Here is a 22,512-nt window from a genome sequence, read left to right on the forward strand (position 1 = left end):
GTTAAAATTAAAAAAGTCGCAATACATGTCTTCACTTAAAGAATTGTTCATTGAAAGGAAAAGGTCATCAATTCATATAAAAGATCTCTCACTTTTGTAGCTCCGTATGCGGTTTTCCCATTGCAAATGGTATGCGGTTCAGGATGTTGTGTTTCATTAGATAACTGTCCTAAATTAAACACACTTCAGGATGAGTGTGGAATATGTATAGCCATGACCTCCATTTCTCGATCGTGGCATGAATTAAATGTTGTTAATACATTACTATAAAACCCACAACTTCCCAGGGGCGTCGAACGATCATCTTCATAAGTCTCTTGTCTAAAGTACTAAAATATTTTGTTAATAATTTGTTACCGATACCACATTTAGGCGTTCCACCGCCATTGTTGTGTTTTATTTTCCAGAATTTGGCCATGGAAACGTTGTACCAAGAAAATGATACTTATGGTAACACCAAATAAAAACTCCCTTTTAACAACAGCGTTAAACTCCACTAAACCAACCGACCAGCTACTCCCCAATGTCGCATAAAGGCAGAGGAAAGTGGTGGTTTTCCCCACATTCCATTTGTCGCTTATTGTCAGTGTCACCCTTAATTGCATTCACGACAGAAACAAGATTTTTACATTGTTATCACAACATTTCCGGCAGTACGAGCTGAGCCGTCACCGCCAGTTGCCCGAGCACAACTCTAGTGCCATTATGAAGCACCGAGAAGCACCTCCTCCGCACGAAACAGATTGGCCAGAAGAGATGTGTCCCCGTGCCTCGTGCTGGGATGTTTCGAACAAACCCGCGCAATTGCTACAATAATGCTAATGATATTCGGTGCGTTCAGCGCCGTTTCTTGTTTCTTTGCTGACAACGGCTGGCTGCATTGGTTTCGGCTGTCCCTTTTCAGTCAAGTCGAGGCAGCAGTTTCCTCGCACAGTTGCGACCAACTCTCGATGCGCTTGTGGTTTTTTAACGGAAGGAAAACTTTTGCTACGTTTTTAACGAGCCTCCTCGCGGGACCGGAGGTTCTGCTTTGAGAACAATTGTTCTCTACCACCCCCCGTGAAGGCGGCCTCTGTGCCATTTCCTTCGCCAACCAGCCGACGAAGATGTGATTACTCTCGAGCAACTCGAGCACCCAAACCCCCCCGGTCACACACCCACCCCGCCTTGCAGGGGTGGGAAAAGTATTCAAACTTTTGCCTTTCGGTCCGGCCACAATAGAGCGAAACGCAAGGATGAATATCGCCGGAAGTTGTCGAGTTTTCTTGGACTCTTTCTCCTCGGGGGTGGCCACGGAGAGTGTACCCGTAAGTTTATTATTGCGCTGAAAACGTCTTCATTTTCTACAAATTTACATTATTATTACTTGCAGAAAAGTCTTGCCTGATGATGTACGCCATCGCCGGATGGGCCGGCAAGGGCAGGGTGGGTGTGACCGCGCCGGCAAGGGGTATAATTGAAGGAAGATGAAGCGCACCGGGAGAACTTCGGGCCGGATAAAACTTTGCCGGCTTAAATTGGCCCACAACGGCATCCTTCTTGGGGAGCGGGGGGAGGTGAAAACAGATGCCGTCTCATCGATGAGAGGGAACGAAATAGAAACTTAACGCTCGGCGGAAGGTGAGGACAGCAATGATGCCCTTGTTCTGCCCACTGCGCTACTCGCTGGGAAACTCGCAGGATCCGATGCGGCAAAATGGTAAACAGCTAACGGAAACCGGATACGAATTATCGCAACGTGCTTCCAGTTCGGGGTCCACCGGTAAAGGGTTCGGGTGGAGTGACTCTTCTCAGCAACAATAATAAGCTTGCACGCAACGTTTCATACTTCGTAAAACTCGACACACAGCCACCACCTGGCAGCATAATCTTCGTATCTGGAAGGGAAAACTTGTGAAATCATCCTTAAGTGTAGCTACATTTTGCTCGGAACGGCTTGAGCTCACGAATGACAAGAAGCAGTTGAAGATGTGCCAAGATGCGAAGATGCGGCTCTTTATGTCTGACGATCGGGAGAAACAAACTCCGGTGGAGCACTTCGGTACGCGTCACGATTTTGCGTGTAATTTGGGTGCATGGTGCGCTTTTTCTTGTGATCTAAGAACCTACACTTTGCTGAAGAAGTGGCTACATTGAAATAATATTGTCCTTAGGGATCCGTGGCAAGGTAAACAAAACGCTTTAAAAACTCATCGATAAAATAAACCGGACAAAAAAAGGGAAAAAAGATTCGTTAACACTTTTCAATGAATTTTAGTTTAATGGAAAAGGGTTTAATCATTGAACAAAGAATTTAGTTTTCTGTACAACTTTACGCCAGACTTCTCTATTAATTTTTATTTTCATAAAACATTTTAAAGATACAAAATATTTTCTAGAATGGAACCTAACAAATATCGTTAAAAGATGCTTCGTTAAAAATAAGATCAAGCATGTCTAAGCACAGGAGATGGTTAATAATAATTTTATCGTGTCCCATTCAAATTGCATTCAAATAACGTAGTAAATAAGAAGCTACAAGACTTACACATTCCTCCTTAGTTCAAAACAATTTTAAAAATTATCATACAGAAAAAAGGTTAGAAATGAGCACCTACTATTAACCTTTTTTTTTGTAATATAATAATACATTGTTGTGTATAAAGCAAAAAACCATGGAAAATAACGTAATTCAGAATAGCTTTTGCATTTTATACACGAAAACCTAGTTTCTCATGATCGGTGTCGTCTTAGTTTGTTTGTTTTGTTAGTTTTGTTTCAACACCTTCTTATGAAATCCTTTTTACTAAAAAAAAACTAGAAATAGCGTTGTGAACAAAATTCTCTGCATTAGTCACCGTCATGCAGCAAGGTCGGGCCGTCAACGATTCATTCGAATCTTTCCCAACAATAAACCAAACCTTGCGCATCCTCGCTTCAACTGTAGAACAACGAACCTTTCCCTCCTTTGAGTCCCACCCAATTTCTTTGAATTTCGGGCTAGGGATTCCCGGGGCGCTAGAGTTTAGCACCATCCCCCACCGTGGGTTCTCTGCAGTCGGCAAAATGGTGCCACATCTGCACCCCACCCCGCCTAAGCCGACGACCACCTGAAGAAAGGATATTTGTGCTTCGGTGTTAAATATTAAATTAATTGTGCTGGGGTATAATTTATTATTTGCATAAAAATGGATTCACTGTCTCGCTTCCGTGACGTTGTATGGTTACATTGTGCTGTCGGGCGGTTTACTACCGTTTTTGTGAATCTTTCCCGGTCCACTGCGACCGTTCCCGTGTTCTTGCGCTTCCTGGGGAAGGAATTTGCCCAACCATCAACCGATGGAGTAGAGGAGGGGGTTGTTCCATTCTCGCTCGAGAAATTAGTATCTTTTTGGAGCTGAAAGGTATCATGGCAACGGTTTGCACACCGCTCCGCATCGTCTACTGATCGGAGGATTTAGTTTTTAGGTGCCCAAAGCTCTCCCACTGCTTCACCAACGGGCGAAACCCGGTAAGCGTTATAAGATAAATTTCAAAGTGATTTAAATGATAATTTATTACAGCCGGTCCGATGGGCTAAAGCTGATGCTACCGGAGATCTGTGGATTCTAAATCTACCCCATCGGGACGATGCTCGAGCAACGTCCAACAGTTCGGACCGGGGCAGGAGGTTCTGAAGTGCGGTATGCAAAGCAACACCCACCGATGAAAGACCCCGCCTGGGATGCGAAGTGACGACTGAAGGAATTTATGCGCGCTTTTGCGCACCTCCGGTATGTTCCGATGTCGTTCGAGGTAGTTTTTCGAAATTAGTTTCAATTATGGACTGCAGTGCGGAATGGATTTGTTGAAGCTGCGCCTCAACCGGTTCGTTATGTTTTACGTGAAAAACCACCCCACCGCTGGCCTGTTTTGCTTTTTTCGGTTTAGTACTGAGAATAAATTAAACATCTTGCACCATCGCCCAAAACGCTTCCAATGAGCCTGCCAATTGCCCCGGAAGAACATCTGGGATGGAATTTTTTCCTCCACATTCTTATCGGCTTGTGCGAATTAATTACAAGCATACTCGCCGCCAACGGATAGCTCCATCTTTGAGCACATTTCTGCCTGCGAGCGGCCACATATTTGGTTGGTAAAATGTTTACTACATCTCCACCGGGCGCTTGTGACCTCTTGGCCTGCAACCTACGCCAGGCGGGTGGTGATAATTTTTCATGAAAATTTCAACTCCATCATACCGCATGGCGCAAGGAGGCTGTCGTGGTCTTACGTCGGAAGAGTTTTGCCGCAGTTCCGCTGATGAAACCGATGATGAAGTTGGCAAACAATTTTATGTAAATTTTCATTCCGTGTTAAGTATTTTTCAATTTCAAACTCGCTGTTCATCAACATGCCGCCCGAAGACAGAGAATATGTAAGTGATGTAACGCGAGTAGGTCAACGGTTGGTGGCAGCAACCAGTAAAGGTTCAGCTACTTGAATCGCCTGTAAAAACGGTAATACATAAACGGTACCTAATAATACATATTTGTTTATTATACTATAAAACACTTAATGTTTACATTGTAATGAATTTATGTTCAGTAGAAGTTTATCGATTTATCGCTTTTTTTCGCGATCACGCATGATCAAACGTAGTGAATTTATGTTCCCTGTTGTGCTCACTGAATATTTCAAACGTTTCGTACTTAGCTTATTCATAAAAAAATCTTTCAATCAACCTTTAAAACCTTATAATTCAATTATTGGTGAGTTTGGTCGATTTTTCGTCATTTAATGCCAAATATTACCGCTCAAGTCAGAACTCGCCATGCTAAATCCTAAAAAAATTGCGGTACTTGGTCCAGATCCTATAAAAATCGACTTTGACTCAGCATATGACGTTTCCTGGTTCGTTTTTTCAGGATCCCCAACTCGGTCAGTATATTGTCTACGTATGTCTTCCTACTATTTGAACAGTATTCAATGAAACTTTCCATATTATTTTATTTAGCATCTTTTTCTATTCAGAAATATAACAGATTTTAACCATCAACGCAGAAGAATAAAAATTAAAATAATCTACGTTTCGATTATCACACTTCCCCGATCCTTGCCTATCAATCGGGCCTGCTTCCAATCGATGACATCCCATAAATCAAACATGAATTCACACCACAGTTCACCGAGCTCCCATCAAAATCAATTAACTTTGCACAAATTTAATCAAATTAAATCATCATCCAATCCATTAAAATAATAACATTTTTAACTTATCCATCACGGTTGTGGAGCCCCAGCACGGTACCGATCCGGATACTTAAAACCTCCCACCACAAAGGCCCCGCGCTCTACCACTCCGTGCCGTTTTTGCTTAAGGGAAAAGTTTTCCGACACTTTCCACCGGAATGGAAAGCATCACAACCGGGACTATCACGGTGTATTTCCGGCATGATGAATGATGGCGCCGCATGATGAGCGGGAGAATGATGAAAATGATCAGGATAATGATGTTGGTCGGAAGTATCAGTTTACACAGCGAAACGGTACGAATACAAATTATTCCACCAACCGGTAACGCTGGGACAATGTTGGCGTTGTCCTATCCCCAAGCCCAACACCGAAGGTAAACCGGAAAAGCACATCAAAGTAGCGTGTGGATTACACCGTACCGTGCCACAACAATGGGGAATCGGGTTCGTCGGGTTTGTAGCGCCGTTGATGTTGATTTTCGATAACCGGAATCGAAGCGTAATGAAAATTGTCACACTTCCCGTCCAGCAGCGCGCTGGCAAGGGGCATCAACATCGAATGAGGTTGAGAAAGGGTGACACAATCATTTATAATTCATACGACAGGCGGCAACCTTAATGTGACGTTAACTTTCAATTTGCTTGTGACTAATTGACTAACGTGCTGCAGGAGACAGGAGAACTGACTTTTGGCAGAGATCAATGGAAATAATCATTTAAAAATCTTGATAAATATTGATAAAAACAATGATCCTGTATCGTGGGGAGTGATACAAGCATCAAACACTTTGATAGCAGTAAAACTTCCACCAGTTTCAAATACCATTGAAATATGAATCAGTCTTTACGCGTTTCTAATTCACTCAATTACAAAAGTTGTAGCATGCTCTAACTAAATATTAGAGAGTTTCGGATACCTGTTAGTTCTATTTTTCTTAAAGATAATCTGAGTTCCTGAGTAAACGATCTAACAAAGTTATGTTTCTTTTACTATTCTATTATTTTATGCTTGAGTAAAAGTAAGGCAACATAATATTTTAAACTTATCTAATCATTAAACCCATAAAACCGAAAGACAATTTAACTAGAACGAATATGAATTCGGCTTTAATATTGCCTCTTCCACTTTCTCCCTGGCATTGACAATAAATCTTTCATCGGCGTACGCTTTTAATCCTTTCAAAATTTAATATCAAGCAAATTGTTCTCCACTTCGGGAGAAGGACGGCTAAATCCAAACCCATAAACCAAACGCACGCCCGACAAATCATTAGTAGTTCATTAATACCCAATCCCGTCTCGACGCATCCTCTTGTCATAAATTTCCCGTGTGAATTATCCGCAAGTCCTGCGGTCAACCATTTGACCATCGTCTGTCATCTTGAGCCACACGAGCAGCGGATCTCGGGCTCGTTGTTGTCTGATTGGCAATTGCTTGCAATCTGCTCAACCACGGCGCCGGGAAAACTCCCTCTCAAGCGAACCAGGATGAGGCGTGTGTGTGTGTGTGTGCTCCAGTGTCTGATGCTTTGTGACCGCAACCGAAAGGTGGGAAGTTTTCCGAATGGCTTTGGTCGCCTTATTATGGTCATCATTTAATTACTTTACATATTACACTTTCCCATCGGAGTCACCGAACGGAGCGAGGTCCAAGGCCTCAGCACTATCGACCCTTACAAGGTTCTTTGTGCCCGAAGGTAGACAATGCGACCCGGAAAAGCACCGCAAGGGTGACCAACTACGAGACACAATGCACCAACTCCCCGTTTCATTCCACTAGAGGGTATTTATTGTCCCAATAAGGCCATCGAAAGGAGTTCCCTTGTCCCAATAAATGCCACCAATTTATGGAACTGAACGTTAGTTCGAGATGCTTTTCCCTGTCCGAAGGGAATGAATGGACCAAAAAGGATGACCAACTCTAAGGGAGCACAGTTTTGCAAGGATGAAAGGATTTTATGGTGCAGTGGACATGGTGTAGCGAGTAATGGGTGCGCGTGTGTGTGTGTATATATTAAACAAAATATCATAAATACTTGCCGTCTGCTATAAATTTCGGTTTCATAAATAATAATGCCCCTTTTAGTGGTAAGGGCAAGCCAGTCCAAAGGAAAACCACCCGTAACTCTTGTGTTTATGAAAATTGCACATTGATGTTTATTGTTGTGTTTTTAGTTTTCTTTCCACATTTCCATTTCTCTACAGCTTTTTGCTTCTTCTTTTGCACATACATGCACAACGCACGCTTTACGACCAATGGTTGACAAAACAAACAGAAATTTGATTTACATTACGTTACGATACGAGCTTCCTGCCGCCTGCAACGACACTTACTTACACTTACACTGGTTGGCCACTAGTTTAATTAGTTTTGTTTTCGCTAGGCTTTAATTCCAGATCTTGTTCGTTTTGCGTTTTACGTGCGCCTTCGGGGAGCATTTGTATAAACGCGTAGGACCACACAACGCTTTCCACTGAGAAAAAAAAATACTTTACTTATGTACAATTTGGAAAGGATGTGAGGGAAAGTATCGAGAGGAAATTGTTCCTGAATTTACCCCGGTTTCTTCCCCTCGCACGGTGGTTTCTCCACCCGAGCTTCCGAATACTATTCCAACACTTATGAAAATTAAAACTACTTAATGATACTTTTTGCCCTTTCCGCATGCAAATTACTTTCACAATTACTTCCTATCTATGCCGGGATTGAGTATAACGTTGGAGCCCAGTTAAGGGGCCCTTATTACACCGTATCCCCACACTTGTTTGGCCTCTTTTCTACCGACGAAGGAACATAAACGTGAAATTGGGAAATTAAACCGAACGTGTTGAATCCGTTGACAATTGTACAAAAAAAACATGAATCCCTTCCGCTCGAGAGATGTAGAGAGGAATCCCCAATTAACACGACTTGCTTTAGGAGCACATCTACAAATTTACACATTTAACACATTTGCACGAACAACGTTTTGTCACCGCGGATACACAGTGTTAGTTTCCCTTTTTCTCTTGTTGTAATGATTGTAAGATTCGACCCGTTGGTGGAAATCTCTTCAACAATCGTGAAACTCGTCCGTTTTCAGTCAATCACGATGAACTCCGCACCGTCGGCCGTTGCGAGCGAGGACGACGCCGTCGACGCCGGTGATCCGGGCGATCCGGAGTGCGACTGGTGGGTCACCCGGCCGTCCAGCGGACCCGGACCGTGAGGGCTGTCGGACGTGACGGTGAACTCCGGCCGGGCCGTGGGTTAGTTGACCATGGTGCGGATTTCCGTGTGCTGGGTTTCCTTGTGCCGGCGCAGGTCCACCTTGCGCTGGAACGCCTTGTGGCACAGCTCGCACTGGAACGGCTTGTAGCCGGTGTGCTTCCGCGAGTGGGTGATGAGGTTCGAGCTCTGGCTGAAGGCTTTCCCGCACACCTGGCATTTGTGTGGTTTTTCACCTGTGAAGGAGAGAAAGTAGGAAAGAAACTTGTGTTAGATGTTTTGAAAGAGAAATTAAAATAAAAATGGAGAAGACCATAGACCATCCTTGAACGAGCGAGAAATGCATAAGAGACGATTATTAAACAACATAACATAACAAGCGGAAAACAACAACCCAAGGCAAACCTCAGCTAAAAGCTAAATCGCTTAAAATCCAATGATACTCGTTAGCCTTCCTTCTCTCCCCAACATTTTGGTTTCCTCACCAGTTCCCCTTTCCCAACTCCTCACCGGAAGGATAATGTTATATTTCCAACCAACTTTCCCGAATGAAAAAAAACCTAGACCAATGAATGTTTAAAGTTTTATAACCTCAATTCGAGTTCTCTTATGTATCCATTAACGACAACGGCGGCCACACAAACATATACATTTTCTGCGAGTGTGTTTTCTCTTAACCTTTTTGCTAACCGGTCGCACATATTACGCCGTCTGTCGGGGGAAAATGGGGGGGAAAATCGCATGAAAAAAGCCAAATCTCGATGGAAAATAAAAGTGAAGATTACAGAGCCGGCCTCCCTTGAACGAAGTAACGTGGAGTTCGCCAGCATTGGAGCAGGAGGACTCGGTAAGGCATAACCATGGTAATATTATTGCGCAATTGTGGATATGTAAAGCCACAAAAAAATAACAAATAAAACGGCACGCAGCACACAAACGTCGGCGAAAGAGAGTTTTGGAAGTTTCAACCAAAGCGATATTAGATTTTGGGCAATTTACTTCGAATCGCTTACTTTGGCCTTTACTGCGCCACCCGGTTGGTCCTGATTGCGTTCCGTGGCGTTGCTATAATGGCCATCGCTTGCGGGAACGTTGGTCCGTTGGTTATTCGATGGGAGGGAAGATGGACAGAAAAAATAAAGAAAACCAGGAAGGGGAATATTTTTTTCAAATATTGTCGATCCTTTCTTGGAACACCAAATTGTAAATGTCCTACGTTTAATTCGAAAGCAATTTTCATCGTTCCATATAAATATCAAGCCTGGTGGTATTCTGCGAATTACGGTTTTGCTGCTGGGACTAGGACCATCGCTTGCCGAACACTTTAAGAAGGCGTCGAACATGGCAGCACTTAAGCAAGAAAAAAACGCGACAACTGAGCACAAAAGATCATTCAACACAAACCCACTTCCCAGAGCATCCCGGGATTCACTGGCGGCACCAGATTGCGGCCAAGACGGTGGTGCCGCCTGACCATCGCCCGCGAACGGTTCCATCATAAAGTCGTAAAAAAGTGCACGTTTATGGGTTGTCTGTTTTGCAAGATTTCCCCCCAAGAACCCGCCGACCGCGCGGACCGCACCGCAGACACATTTGCTTTACGAGCTTGCCGAGGACTATTTCGGCTGCCCATTTATGCGTTCATCCGTCATTAATGGGTGGCCAACGATTTCTCGGGGCAACGGTATGCCCCTCTCATGGGTAGGCAGAGGGGGGGGCGTAAGAATTTTCCTTCGGATGTAAAGTGCGGTGGCAGAAATCTTAAATCTCTTCTGCCGACGCCGTTAACCATAAAAAAAACTTCTTAGGGGTAAGGGCCGAATGCGACGGTTTTAAGTCCCATAAAATGGAGCAACGGTTAGGTTGGATCGTGATTTTTGCGATCACCGCCACCGCATTGTGGGAGGTTGGGAGGCAAATGGTACCTGGAGTGCTCCTCCTTTACTTGCTCCTTTAAATTTGGAAGATAATTTTTAATTACATTGTTTTCTCAAAATATAGATTTTTTTTTCATATTTTCCAATAAAATCTTGTACTGGTATCATTTCTATAGGTTCATGCTTGTCTTCTTTGTTCAATTCATAGTTATAAAATCATGTTATTCTGTCGTTATTATTTTCATTTTCTGTAAAATGTTCCATTTGTTTCTTGTTAAAACATTTTTCTAAAGAACGTGTTTTTACTTGTGATTTTATTTATCTCGCCATTCAGAAAAATTCTCCTTGATACATATTAAAATGTCCAACATCTTAAACGTCTGATAACAAGTAATAATTCGCATCCGGAAAACATCCGGTTTTCTTAACGGTTCATCACTCCACACAAACTTTACACCCAACAAAACATACGTGTTTCATTGTGCTCCGGGACAAAATAACAATTATGTACCAACATCCTTTACTCCTTCCAAATGAAGCTGGTGGAATTGCGCGAGTAACGGATCCATCCTTCCTCCTGTTCGAACGCCGTATGTCGAAGGTGATAAAGAAGTGCCGTTTGCGGGGAAGTTTGTGAACCTTAGCCACCCTTCCCGTCCGTTCTCTCCCAAACAAACGACATGCCAAAAATCTTTTCCCTCAGAGACGCCGGGTGGAGCGGGGGATGGGAGGGTGCGCTTTCGCGCCCCGCGGAACCACATCCGAGTCCGCAGGTCTCGGATTCTGGTCGGTTTCGGTTGGATCTGGTTTCGCGTTTCAAAACCAATTCATCGCCCTCGGTCGGTAATGGATGTCTGGCGGAAATCCTGTCTGGTTAATTTGTAACAAAACCGCGAACCATTTGTAACATTAAACTCCCTTTTCAATCTTGGCGCTGCTTTTGGTGCTGCTCGCATATGAGCACCAGTCGGGCGTGTGGAATTCAGTGGTTTGTGTGTGCGTGTGTATGTGTTGGTACAGGGAAGTGTGAAAATGAGATTACACTTGTTTCGAGCGATTAAAAGCTTTCCTCGCCCCACCTCATCCCTTTCGACGTCGGGATTTAGCTGGTGTAAGGCTAGTACGAAGGGTTTGTTTTGTGCTGCCAGGAGAGTTGTGTATTTTTTCCCCCACTTCTCCCACTCCCATGCTCTCGATGGCAAGGTTTCCTTTCCCGTCCAGCAGTGGAAGTGTTTATCTTGCGTAGTTCCGCTTTTGTTAGTGTTGCCTGATCGCTGCGGTTGATGGCTTGCCATTCTCTAAGAATAACACAGGGTGTGTCAATCAAAATCAACCTCGCAGGCCCCGGGACGTGATTCAATTATCATCAGCTCGCGCACACACACACACACACAGGCACACATTCAGACAAACCGGCGAAATCGGGTTCGGATTTTTGTTGCAATCCTCCGGATTAGTCGTCATATTACAACATCAAACGCGGAGATGGAAAAGTGGGCAGATAATTTGTACCTGCGCCTTGGGCTACGGTGTGGCAGAATGTTGGACATTCGATGCCGTGGCCATATTGCGTGATTTTTCTTTTTACTGAATACAAAGTGTGAGTCCAATTGCTTAAAGCGAGTGATGTGAAAATTTAACAAAAAAAACAATAAAATAGTAAAATGAAAAGACTTATTCGAATTAATGTGTCTTACAAATATGGAAGAAGCTACCAACTTGATAATTTTCTTAACAGTATTCCATCCTCAAATATTTCCCATTCTTGCAAGAAGCAATTATCTATCATACGGAAAACGTCTCCCATCCAACCCAGGACATACCTTGCAAAGCAACCGCAGCAAACATTAGAATCCGCGCCCTTTCGTTCCCAGCAAATAATCAACGTCACAATGATTTATGTGATTTATAATGAAATACTTAGCAGTCATCAATAATTGATCAGCTCATGTGTGCGAATCGGTTTTGTTTCACATCGAACGACAGGACAACGCACGGCAGAAGGATTCTATGGACTAGGATAAGGGGAAAGATAGCGAGAAAGAGCAGGGAATGTCTTGTCCCCCATCAACTGAGCAGGGACGTGTGCGAAGGGGGAGAAGGTCCCGGTGTAGCATGACTTGCGGTAGTCGCTTGTTGAACGTAGCGGAAGGATTAGCGAGGATTAGGAATGTTCATTGATTTCCTATTGAAATGCCACCAAAGGGGAAGGAAAGGTTAGGGTGTAGAAGGAAGTATATTAATAGTCCGATGTAGAAAACAAGACAAATGTCTTTTTCAGAAAGTCCTTAAATCGACATTGATTTTATCCAAAATTTTATCAAAGTAAAGTTTAACTAAATATAGTGTAACAAAAATTTTATATCAGTTCATTCATTTATATCTCTTGCAATTGCTCTATTTGTAGCCTTCCACTAGAGTAAGCAATGGAACAAAATCCAAGAATGGTAAGGAACAAAACACAAGGCGGAAGCTGCTTTCATAAAACATCATCATGCTCAACATCATCATCATCAACATCGTCGTGACTGTATGTTTCAGCTACGAACACAATCAACATCGGTAGTGCACTGCACGAAAATAGCATGACTCGCACGTCCTTCCACACACTATCGAAGCACTAACACCAACACACACACACACACGCCAAGCTTCCACTAACGTCAGCGGATGCGCCGCACCCGTAGCCATAGAAACGGACGTTTTATATGTGGGCGTCACAGGAAAATCACAGCCAACCAATGAAAAATTTAGTGGATGTGGAAGGTTTTGCTGCGGATAATTTGATTTCCTTTTCCGTTATGCGTGCGCCGCCCGCCATCGGCTTGTATTTTCCTATATGTGGTGTCCTTTTCTCTCGCCCACGTTGTCACTCCCTTTCTTCTTTCGCTTATCTTTATCTCATTTCTTGCACACCCACACGTACACCGGCACTGGCTCCTTCTTTATCCTTTACAGAGTTTCCACAATCGCAGACGATTAGTTGCGCCAAATCGTTCGCCTTCCTGCGTCGTTCAGCTGCCATGTTTATGGCGATGACAAACCGTAGCCAGATTTTCGTATTCCCAGCTTTTCTGGGAAAATTGCTTGCAATATGTTTCTCTTTGTGACATTCTGTGCCCTGGTTTGTGGGACCTTGCTATTTGGTTCATTTTTTTCCACAACAGTTTTACAACATTAACGAGATTTATGGAAAGATTTTCATAATTTCAAAATGTTTAAAAATCATTAAAAAATGCTAAGGATGAAATATTTTGCTTAAAAAAATGATATAGTTTAATTTTACATTGTATGATTGAAAGGTTGTCAAAAAGTTGATTCACATCGGTTAAATTTTCCTTTGTTCGATTCTGTTGAATTGAAAATCATCCCTCTGTTGTCTTGATGGTTGTAATAGTTATAATAAAATGATGAAAATATCTTACACAGTAACATCCAATATAGTCATCAAATTTTCCTTATGCTCGATGTTCACTTTAAAACCAGCAATAGAAAGAAGAGATTGCAGAACAATATCGACCGTTCCGTATTTTTTCCTTGTATAACGTATCCACGTGACAGTAATGTCGACTGCGGCAATGAAAATCTTAATTTCCGCATTCCATCGTCACGTAATAGTCGTCGCTTTTCCATCCTGCATCTTGATGGCAGAATTTTCATCGCTCTCCGTTTCTCCATCGTTACCTTTCTCTCCTTTAAAACACGGGAGTCACATAGGAAATCGTCTTGCTCGCCCCCACTCGAAGACCCTCTCCCCCTGCCTCCCCAACCCAAGCAAATCGGAAGCTCATGGTGAGATAAAATCATTTTACGATGGCTCTTTCTTATGCAAAATCTTCCGGCCAGCGCCCGAAACGGAAGTCGTTTTTATGATTCTTTTGTTTCGCTTTAAAAGGTTTATAGCGGTTTGAATGATTAAGCGCTGGCCGCGCGGAAGGAAGCCGAGGCGAATTCCGCCCCGACGGTCGAATGGGACATTTTTAGAGGTTGTTGGATTTCGGTAAGATTTTGGAGTGAAGTATTTTTATGGCGATTGTGTGCCCCGCCGGGGGAAAGGATTGAAAAATTTATGGAGCTCATGTTCATGCGGCCTTAAAGTATCCAACAGTAAGGATTTTTACGCTCAATGCGACACTCATCAACATAAATGTAAGCATCCGAAAGGAAGGAATCACAAATGTATCACAAATGCCTCCCACAAAGATTCGTGCCGTAAAAATATTGTATATAGAAAAATGTGTATACAGACAAATGTGCAAAAGATTAATGCAAAAATCATTACGCCTTGAAATTTCACCAAACTTCACCCGACGATAATTGAGCACGCAGGGAAATACAACGTCCAATGCACGCAGTCTCACATATGTACCAAAAAGCAGGTTCACTCAAGTGCGAGCTTTAACACGCCAAAAAGGTCCGAACCTTTATTTGCTGCTGGAAGGTTATGCGGGTCGTAAAAAGGAAAAAACCCATATAAGGCCGAGAGAACGTAACAAAAACAAAAACTAAGTAAACATCCCAGCGAACCTCGGATGGTCCCAAACGCACGCGATCCATCTTGGAAATCCATTTTCATCGGAAATCATCTGAGACGACCTAAATCAGAGCATCCGGCGAAGCTGATGTGCCCTGTGATTGTGCCCGGCGAAATGGTTCTGATTTTGTCTCACGTTTTAGTACCGTTGGCACACGCTGTTCCCACCGAAACCCGTCCACTCTTCCCCACCCCTTTTGGAAGGGGTCAACGGGGTTGCGGGGAGTTTATTGATTTTTCCATTTAGTGGAAAGCTCCTAACCGGCATGCAAGGTTGAGAGCAAGGTTCATCGTTGGAGCGGGAACACACCGATAGCAAATGTGTGCCAGAGCGAACACCGTCCCAACCAATTTCACCGTCTGTTTTATTTCATTTCCACCGTGTTCGGGAAGAAGGCGGCGGGGGAAAAAAAACCAGAGCAATCCGTACTCATTGCTAGGATTAGTGGCGCAAGGACGCACCGCCAAAACCCGAGCACACCGAACCATCACCGTCCGGAAAAAGAGCTCACCGGAAAGCAGAAAAAAGGACATACAAGATAAACGGCTGGCCATACCTCCCAAAACCCCCCATTCCCGGATTCAGTGTCATTGCCGCTTGGTTACGTGTTTTCCCACCCTTTTTTTCCGTCGTTCCCAGTCGGGGCCAAATTCATGAATCAACTCTCGGTCGTTATCTCCCGGATTCCGCCACTGACCCGTTCCGGAAGCCCGCACGCCGGTGGACGCTTCACGCTCGTAAATGCTACACGTTTGGCTATAAATATAAAATCAGTGGAAAAAATCCTGTATATTTTATCACACATATACCGACTCCGACTTTGCCACCGAGGCCAGGCGGGTAGGAGAAAGTGAGAGAGTGAAGGGCAGAAACGAAACTGCGAAAAGCTCAATCTCGCACCCAAAAACCCAAACTTCGGCCCGGGGCCCCGTTCCGACAACAGGACGCTCCGAGTGGGCGGACGGAAAATCTCGCACTAATACAACCAACGGGGGAAAATGTGGGAAAAAGAGAGAGAGAGATAGAGATGAAGCACAAATGGGGAAAGCTTGCCACGGTTCGAGTAGTTTTATGTGGCACCGGAACCATTATCATCAGTCTCATTTGTCGGATTCATCCGATTCAATCTCATACACATGGCTGACTTTAATGATCGTGAAGTGTTTGAGACGGGCGGTGAAAGGGCGGAAAGCGTGTATAAGTGTATTAGTGTGCGCCCCCCCTTTTTCCTATCCACTTTGTTTCTTCACGTTTGCTCCTTATCATCGCAAAGAAACTCAAATTGAATCTCGTCTCGCCCCGAACAGCAAACTGGATTTGGTGGATACCAAACAAGAACCGGCGGCCAAAGCTGGGAAAGCAATCCATGTGTCTCGCATACACGCGCCTCCCCAAGCTCAAGGACCTGCTGCGAGAAAGATCAGCAATGAAATATAGTTCACGGCGCATTCTGGGATTTTCGCGAGGTCGGAAAGGACGGTGTGCTGGGGGATTAAAATTGGTTAGAAGCGGTAAAAAAGGCATCCTCACACACACACACACAATCGGGGAAAACAGAATCTTTTCAACCACTCTCGGCACAATGTGACGAAGGTGGCAATCTGATCCTAAAACCGGGGACTGCCAAGCGCCCTGGGAATGTATCATCGATCCAACCGAACCGATGGGGGGGAGAGAAAGAGAAAAGGATACGAAATAAAAATGGCAGCGTAACGATATCACACACCAGAAGCGGGTGATGATGGGGGAGGGAAGGCGTAGGAAGGTTGGGCGGGAAAAAGGGCGGGAAAATCGCGTCACAAATGGCGAACCAAAGCTGAACCGAAGCTGAACTCTCGGTCGAGAATCAGAGCACATTTTATGTGCACATCCGAGCACGTGTGTTCGTGATGGCAAATGGGTCGGGAAGGAAGGGGGTCGGGAGGGCAAGGAGGACCCAAACCCTCCTCGAGCTCGTCGGGAAAATGATAACGCAGCGTTGGATCGAACGACGTGGGTGCATGCGTTTGTGTGAGTGTATTTTCCCGTTCGCGTGATATCACCATCATCATCATTTTTATCATCATCACCAACACCACGACCTTTGCTTACTACCACCATCTCGCACCGTCAGCATCATCATCAGCAAGCAGCAGCATCATCGAACACGGCCGGAATCATTATAACGATTCTATTCCGTGTGGGTCGGGATTTTTCCGCTCTCTTTTCCACGCTTTTCCAAACTCCCGCCGACTTTCTCTTTCGCTCTTTCTCTCCCTTATCCTCGCACTCCATCTCTTCCGTTCCGAGGATTCCAACTCCTCGATGCGAGGGGTTATGGCCTTCAGGGTGAATCTCTTCATATGAGTTTGTATCTATGTTTGGGTGATTTTCCGGGGTTTCTTTACGTTTTCCGATTGAGGGTGGGTTTTTTTATTTCTCTTGTTTTGTTCGCTTCACGGCACCAAAGTTGTTTGCTTTTCATTCTCGCCGTGCGCCACTTCCGGCCATTCCGAAACCCGGTGTACATAGTCACGGACCGGAGAGTACGGTAGGACCGGGGAAAACAACGCCGGAAAAAATATAAAAGAATCTGGCAATCGTTGGGCGCCTCCATCGGAAATCTGCGCGTTCCGTCTGGTCGCGTCCGCGTTAGTATATAACGCGCCCCGGGACGGCGGGCCGGAAAGCACACAGCGAAAGGAAAATTCTCGGCGAATGGTTTTGATATCGCTGCGGATCACATGGGCCGATGGAGCCATTTTGTTGCCCCACGTCACGTCTCTCACATCCCTTCGTCCACTCGGGTTTTTTTTGTTTATGTTGGGTCTGCTTTTCCGTGTACTAGTTTTTTTTTTCGAACACGATTTGGCACGTGACGATCGAGGGCAAAAAAAAGAGTCATCAACGAACACGTATCCGACGCACGCCGCAGGAAATATATATAATCAGGCAACATAGGCGCTGGTTTTTCCAGTTCGAGTTTCTGCTTGTTTGTACCTTTTTTTCCCAGCTCTGAGCCTAAATCAGAGGAAAAGGAAATCCGACAAATTTAGATAAATAGAGATGGTGCAATCTGGTTCGGCACGGGCTCGGGGGAAAAAAATAAGGAAAAATCCGTACCGTGCCAGCTGAACCGGAATGATGAAAATGATTTCCCGTACTAGGGCAAGCTGTCCCTGGTCGACCTAGGCATGTGTTGTGGTTTGGTATAGGTTAAGCAATTGTACTAAGAAGATATTTATTTCAATTTGTACAAGTAATGTATTTAAGTCATAAGATACTTTAAACAACGAATGATAAAACAAAACTCAAGAAAATCATATCAATTTCCCTGCCTATTGGATGCCAATTATCTAAGCTCCGCCATTTTCTTTATGAAGGAAACACTCGATTCTTCTCTAATGGAAAGTACCGGATTGTCGTTTAATAATTTCTCGCACACGCGCAGTCGTTTCGTGCAATTAAATATCCAATCACAGCAAATCGAACACCAACACTTCCCTCTGCCTTGTCGGTGCTGTTTCTTACGAGCTAAACTTTATGTTACAGCCCACTATTTTAAATCAATTAATTAAAATATAGCATCCTACGATTAAAAATTGCCGACGTTAACATGTTATTGTGTTCAGGTGCTCAAAAGGTATTTTCTTTAAAACATTTTATGACAAGCAAACAGTAAGCTATGGATAAATTTGCGCCTTAACATAGAAATGACATGAATATTGAAGGGCTTACCGATAACCGACAGCTGCTCGGGAACGCAATCCAACCCATCACGCTTCCAACCCACTTTAGAGCGCCTCGCAAAGTGCCAGGTTTTCCGGTCCAATTACGAAAACTAGCACCCAAACACGTTTTATGAGCGCCTTCGCTCCGACGCTCGCTTTCGGCAACTTATCCAACACACTTCCACGCCGGAGCTGTGTCGTGCAGGCGTGGCGAGACCACAGCTGGGCCGAGGGAAATGCAAAAGATTCCGACCGCCGAATATTACATTAGAAAGATTTGTTTCAAGCTTTGCCCCGGTTCGCCAGGCTCCCGGGAAGCAGATCTCGGCTCCGTTCGGTATTAGGCAGATTAAACCCCGGTCCGTTCCAAATCCGGTTTCGATCCTTTGCGGAACGATCCCGGAGCTGGGGAGCAATGGTGGGGGGGGGGGGGAGGGAGGTTGATTGGGGCTAGCCTCGGCACAAGAACCGGGACGCATGTAGTCGAGCTAAGACCATCATCCTGTGTGCATCATCATAGCCAATGCTCTGATCCAGTAGGCGATGAGATGAGATGCCTCCTTCGCTTTGGGGCCCGAAGTAGGCCAAAAGTTTTCTGTCTATTTGCCTACCGTGCCGACCGGCTTTTCCAGGGCTTTTCTAGAGAAACGCCCGGTTCGGTAGACTGCTAAACGGCCACACTTTCGTAATCGCCTTGCCGAAACATCGTCGGATGATGTAGGGAAATGGTAACGAGCCGCTGTCGAATCTCGAATCGGTCCTCAATCGAATCATGAGTTTTATGGATTTTTCCGTCCGCCTCACACGCAGCACGGGGTAGTCTGGTAAAAAACGGGCCCGGGAGAACGGGAGGAAAATCTTCTCGATTGCTCCCACAGGATCGATTTTCATCAGCCTCCTTGTTGTGCTTCCTTCGCAGGAGTTGTGCTGTTGTGTGGTATTGGCGATTTTCCTGTTGGAGTTTCAGTTATTTAACAACAATTCTTTCGTTGTAGTGGACCTTCAATGGACACACGGCAGATTTTCCATCGAATTTCCTTCTTCCTCTCAAAACTATGCGCAATTGGTCGGTCTGCAGGGTTTGGAAATTTTTACACCATGAATTATTAATGATGTTTTATGTTGCACAATTTAGCCGTCGCTCGAACACGGTCGAACAGGCACTTTTCTTACTCTAGTTTAAACTGGTGGAAACCTTGGTGTCGGGTGTGGGTGGCATTAAATAAAATTGTGTCTACCAAGTGCCTGACTAGCCCGGCCAAAAGTGGCAACGAGTTGAACACGAAAGTGAGGTGGAAAATCGAGGGATACAATTTACTGTTACCGGTTCTAGCAAAAAAAAATGGCAAAGCACTTGTTTTCCAGCCAACGTTGGAAAAGTCACTTTGTGAGGTATTTTTTTAAGGCAAAAATCCCTTCACAGACAAGGAACGGTTGGTGTTTTCCGAAACAAGGATATCCTTTTACACTCGCTCGCCGTGTCGTACGAGCCAAAGACAACACCGACGGTCGCCCGACGCCGTTAAACGCGTCTTCTTGCTTGCTTGATGAAGGTGAAAATCTGTTTTTAAGAGTGATAAAATCGGCCGAGTGATGCTCCTTGTGCCGTCGGGCGCATCCTTCCGAGCCGGGGACACTTCCCGGGGTAAGCGCTGGATTACATTAGTATAATGAGAAATTTATGGGTTCATCCGCAGCGTGTCAAACCCCGTTTTGTGGCGCTCACGGGAGTATATTACACACCCGGAAGGCTTACCGGAAGGAGGGATGGTGTATCGCCCCGGGAAAAAAGGGATGACTAATTAATTAAATCTTAGTGGCCTGTCTCCGGAGTTGGAAGCCACATAAACACACACTTTAAACTGTTTGCTGTCTTTTTGAAGCGCAACTTTGGAGAAGGTGTTTATTGCACTTAAGGAATATTATAAAATAAAGTATTACGTTCGGAATAAAAGGAGTGTAAATAAGAATTTAATTTAACCCAACTTAAGATCTGAAAAACTTCAAAATTAATAACTTGTTCCCAGAACAACTCATCGAAAGTTTTTATGCTGAGATCGTAAATTTTCTCTCCCTCACATGGCATTGTTCTCCCTTTTGCTCGAGGTTCTTTGCCATTATTTTCCCAATTACTCTGTTAGGCTACTTTTAAACCGAATTTGAAATTATGTTATGGCTTCATAAACTTTCTCGCACCAGGAATTCGTTGTCCGCAAACTAACTTTCGAAGATATGTGAGCAAATCAGGACAATGAACTTACCGCTTCGAACTCTTTCGGAGAAACGAAACCTTCCTTTGCAAGTGGGGTTTTTCCATGCTTTCCGCTTGCGATACCATTTTCTTTTCGCCGAGGAAGCATCCACCATCAAACGGATGAGGATGAGAAGCATTGGCCATTAATATTCAGCACGCTGTTCAGTGACCGGCTTGGTCGTATATAACTTTATTTTCTCATTTAAGAGCACACCATACGGAAGATTGGAATGCTGAGAATCTGGGATATCTTGCTTTGTCAGTTTGACTCCCATCATTACTTTCGTTTTTTTGTTTTTCCAAGTCCTAGAGTTGCTCATTACTAAACTCTTGAGCATGGTGGAATTTAAGTTTGAAGAAAAGATACCAGAGTATGAAGGGGTTTATGTTTTTTTGGTAAAGTCATTTAAATATACCATTAATTTGATGGCATTCAGACATTTTTTTAAATTATTTACTTGGTTGACTTAAACTAAAAGCTATTTTTCTTCAACAACAAAATACCAATATTTGGCTTAAGTTTTTCAAACAACTTATGACTGCTCCTTCAAGATTCACTCCAACCGAAGATCGAAGAAATGTTATCGAAAATCAAATTTCATCATCGTCCATTCTGCCATTTCCCCAAAGCTGACGAATGTGAGCGGCCAAATGGTGGAGGGAAACAAAAATCCCCAAACACCACCCAGCACGTAATTTATCATTATCTCACACAGTGCTCGAACCCAAACCGAACCCTGGCCCCCGACGTCCAAGCTCGAGAAAAGAAAGATGATTTCTCTTGGCAATCACCACCGGCCAAAACATCATCATCGTTATCCTCGCCATGGAGCGGGGCGGGGAGCGTAGGCTTCGGAGGGTCTTTGCCCTCAATCCCTGCTTTGGGACGGTGGATGATGAGTTCATTTTTCCTGGGAGAGAAAAAAAAGAAGACTTCGTAGACGGGGAGCCCTATGTGATGAGTCAATATCGTAGCTGTTCTGATCTTTCAATTACTCACTTCTGCCTTCTGCTTTTCGCATTCGATTTCCACTGCAATCTTTCAGCAAGCCCGGAATCAAGACATTCCACCGCATCCACCCTCCGGTGTGTCTGTGTGTGTGTGTGTGTTTGTTTTGGTGTGCCCATACTGTGATGGGAAAACAAAAGGTGGAGCAAGGACGCGATGGGTGGGAGGCTGCCTGGAGAAAAATCTTTTCCAACAGTGAAACAAAATCCAATCCCGATACATTTCCCGTGCCGAGGGAAAACTGCGGCGTAACTGGAATGGAGTGCAAAAGAAGAAATCACTCACACAGCCACAAAATGTATCGCTTGCTTTCGGAAGGCGAACGGGGCGATGGATAGGGATACCCGAAATCATTTCAATTCACTGCGGCATACAGTTGCGCTGATGTTGATGATATTTATCAAATCCTGGCACAAACGGAAAATCCACCCTTGGGGTGACTCTTGGCCACCCGCCGTTCCCCCTGTTCCCGCCTCTTGCAAAATGGCTGATTGTGTCGCTGGTTGTTTGCGCCCAGGGATGGTTGTGTACGAAGAAATGATGGAATCGTGCCGTGTTACGACGAAGCCCTGGAATCCCTACCGACGGAGACGATGTCGGCGCGCCAACGAGTTTTGGGAGGAGTTTTCCAGCGCGCCCATGAATCAACTGATAAAATATTCAGGTCGTGAATGCTCTAGATTTATTCAAGAAATGGAAACTCCTT

General features: G+C 44.4%; 1 protein-coding gene across 1 annotated transcript in view; it reads right to left on the minus strand.

The window, feature by feature from the left end:
- Positions 1 to 8,463: 8,463 nt before the first annotated feature.
- LOC131265468 (transcription factor mef2A) overlaps positions 8,464 to 22,512 on the minus strand; it is a 45,720-nt gene continuing 31,671 nt past the window's right edge. The window contains exon 8 of the mRNA XM_058267736.1: positions 8,464 to 8,657. Within this exon, the coding sequence (XP_058123719.1) occupies positions 8,464 to 8,657 (194 nt within the window). The remainder of the gene's footprint in view (positions 8,658 to 22,512) is intronic.

Source organism: Anopheles coustani, chromosome 2 (genome assembly GCF_943734705.1).
Source record: "Anopheles coustani chromosome 2, idAnoCousDA_361_x.2, whole genome shotgun sequence".
Classification (NCBI taxonomy): domain Eukaryota; kingdom Metazoa; phylum Arthropoda; class Insecta; order Diptera; family Culicidae; genus Anopheles; species Anopheles coustani.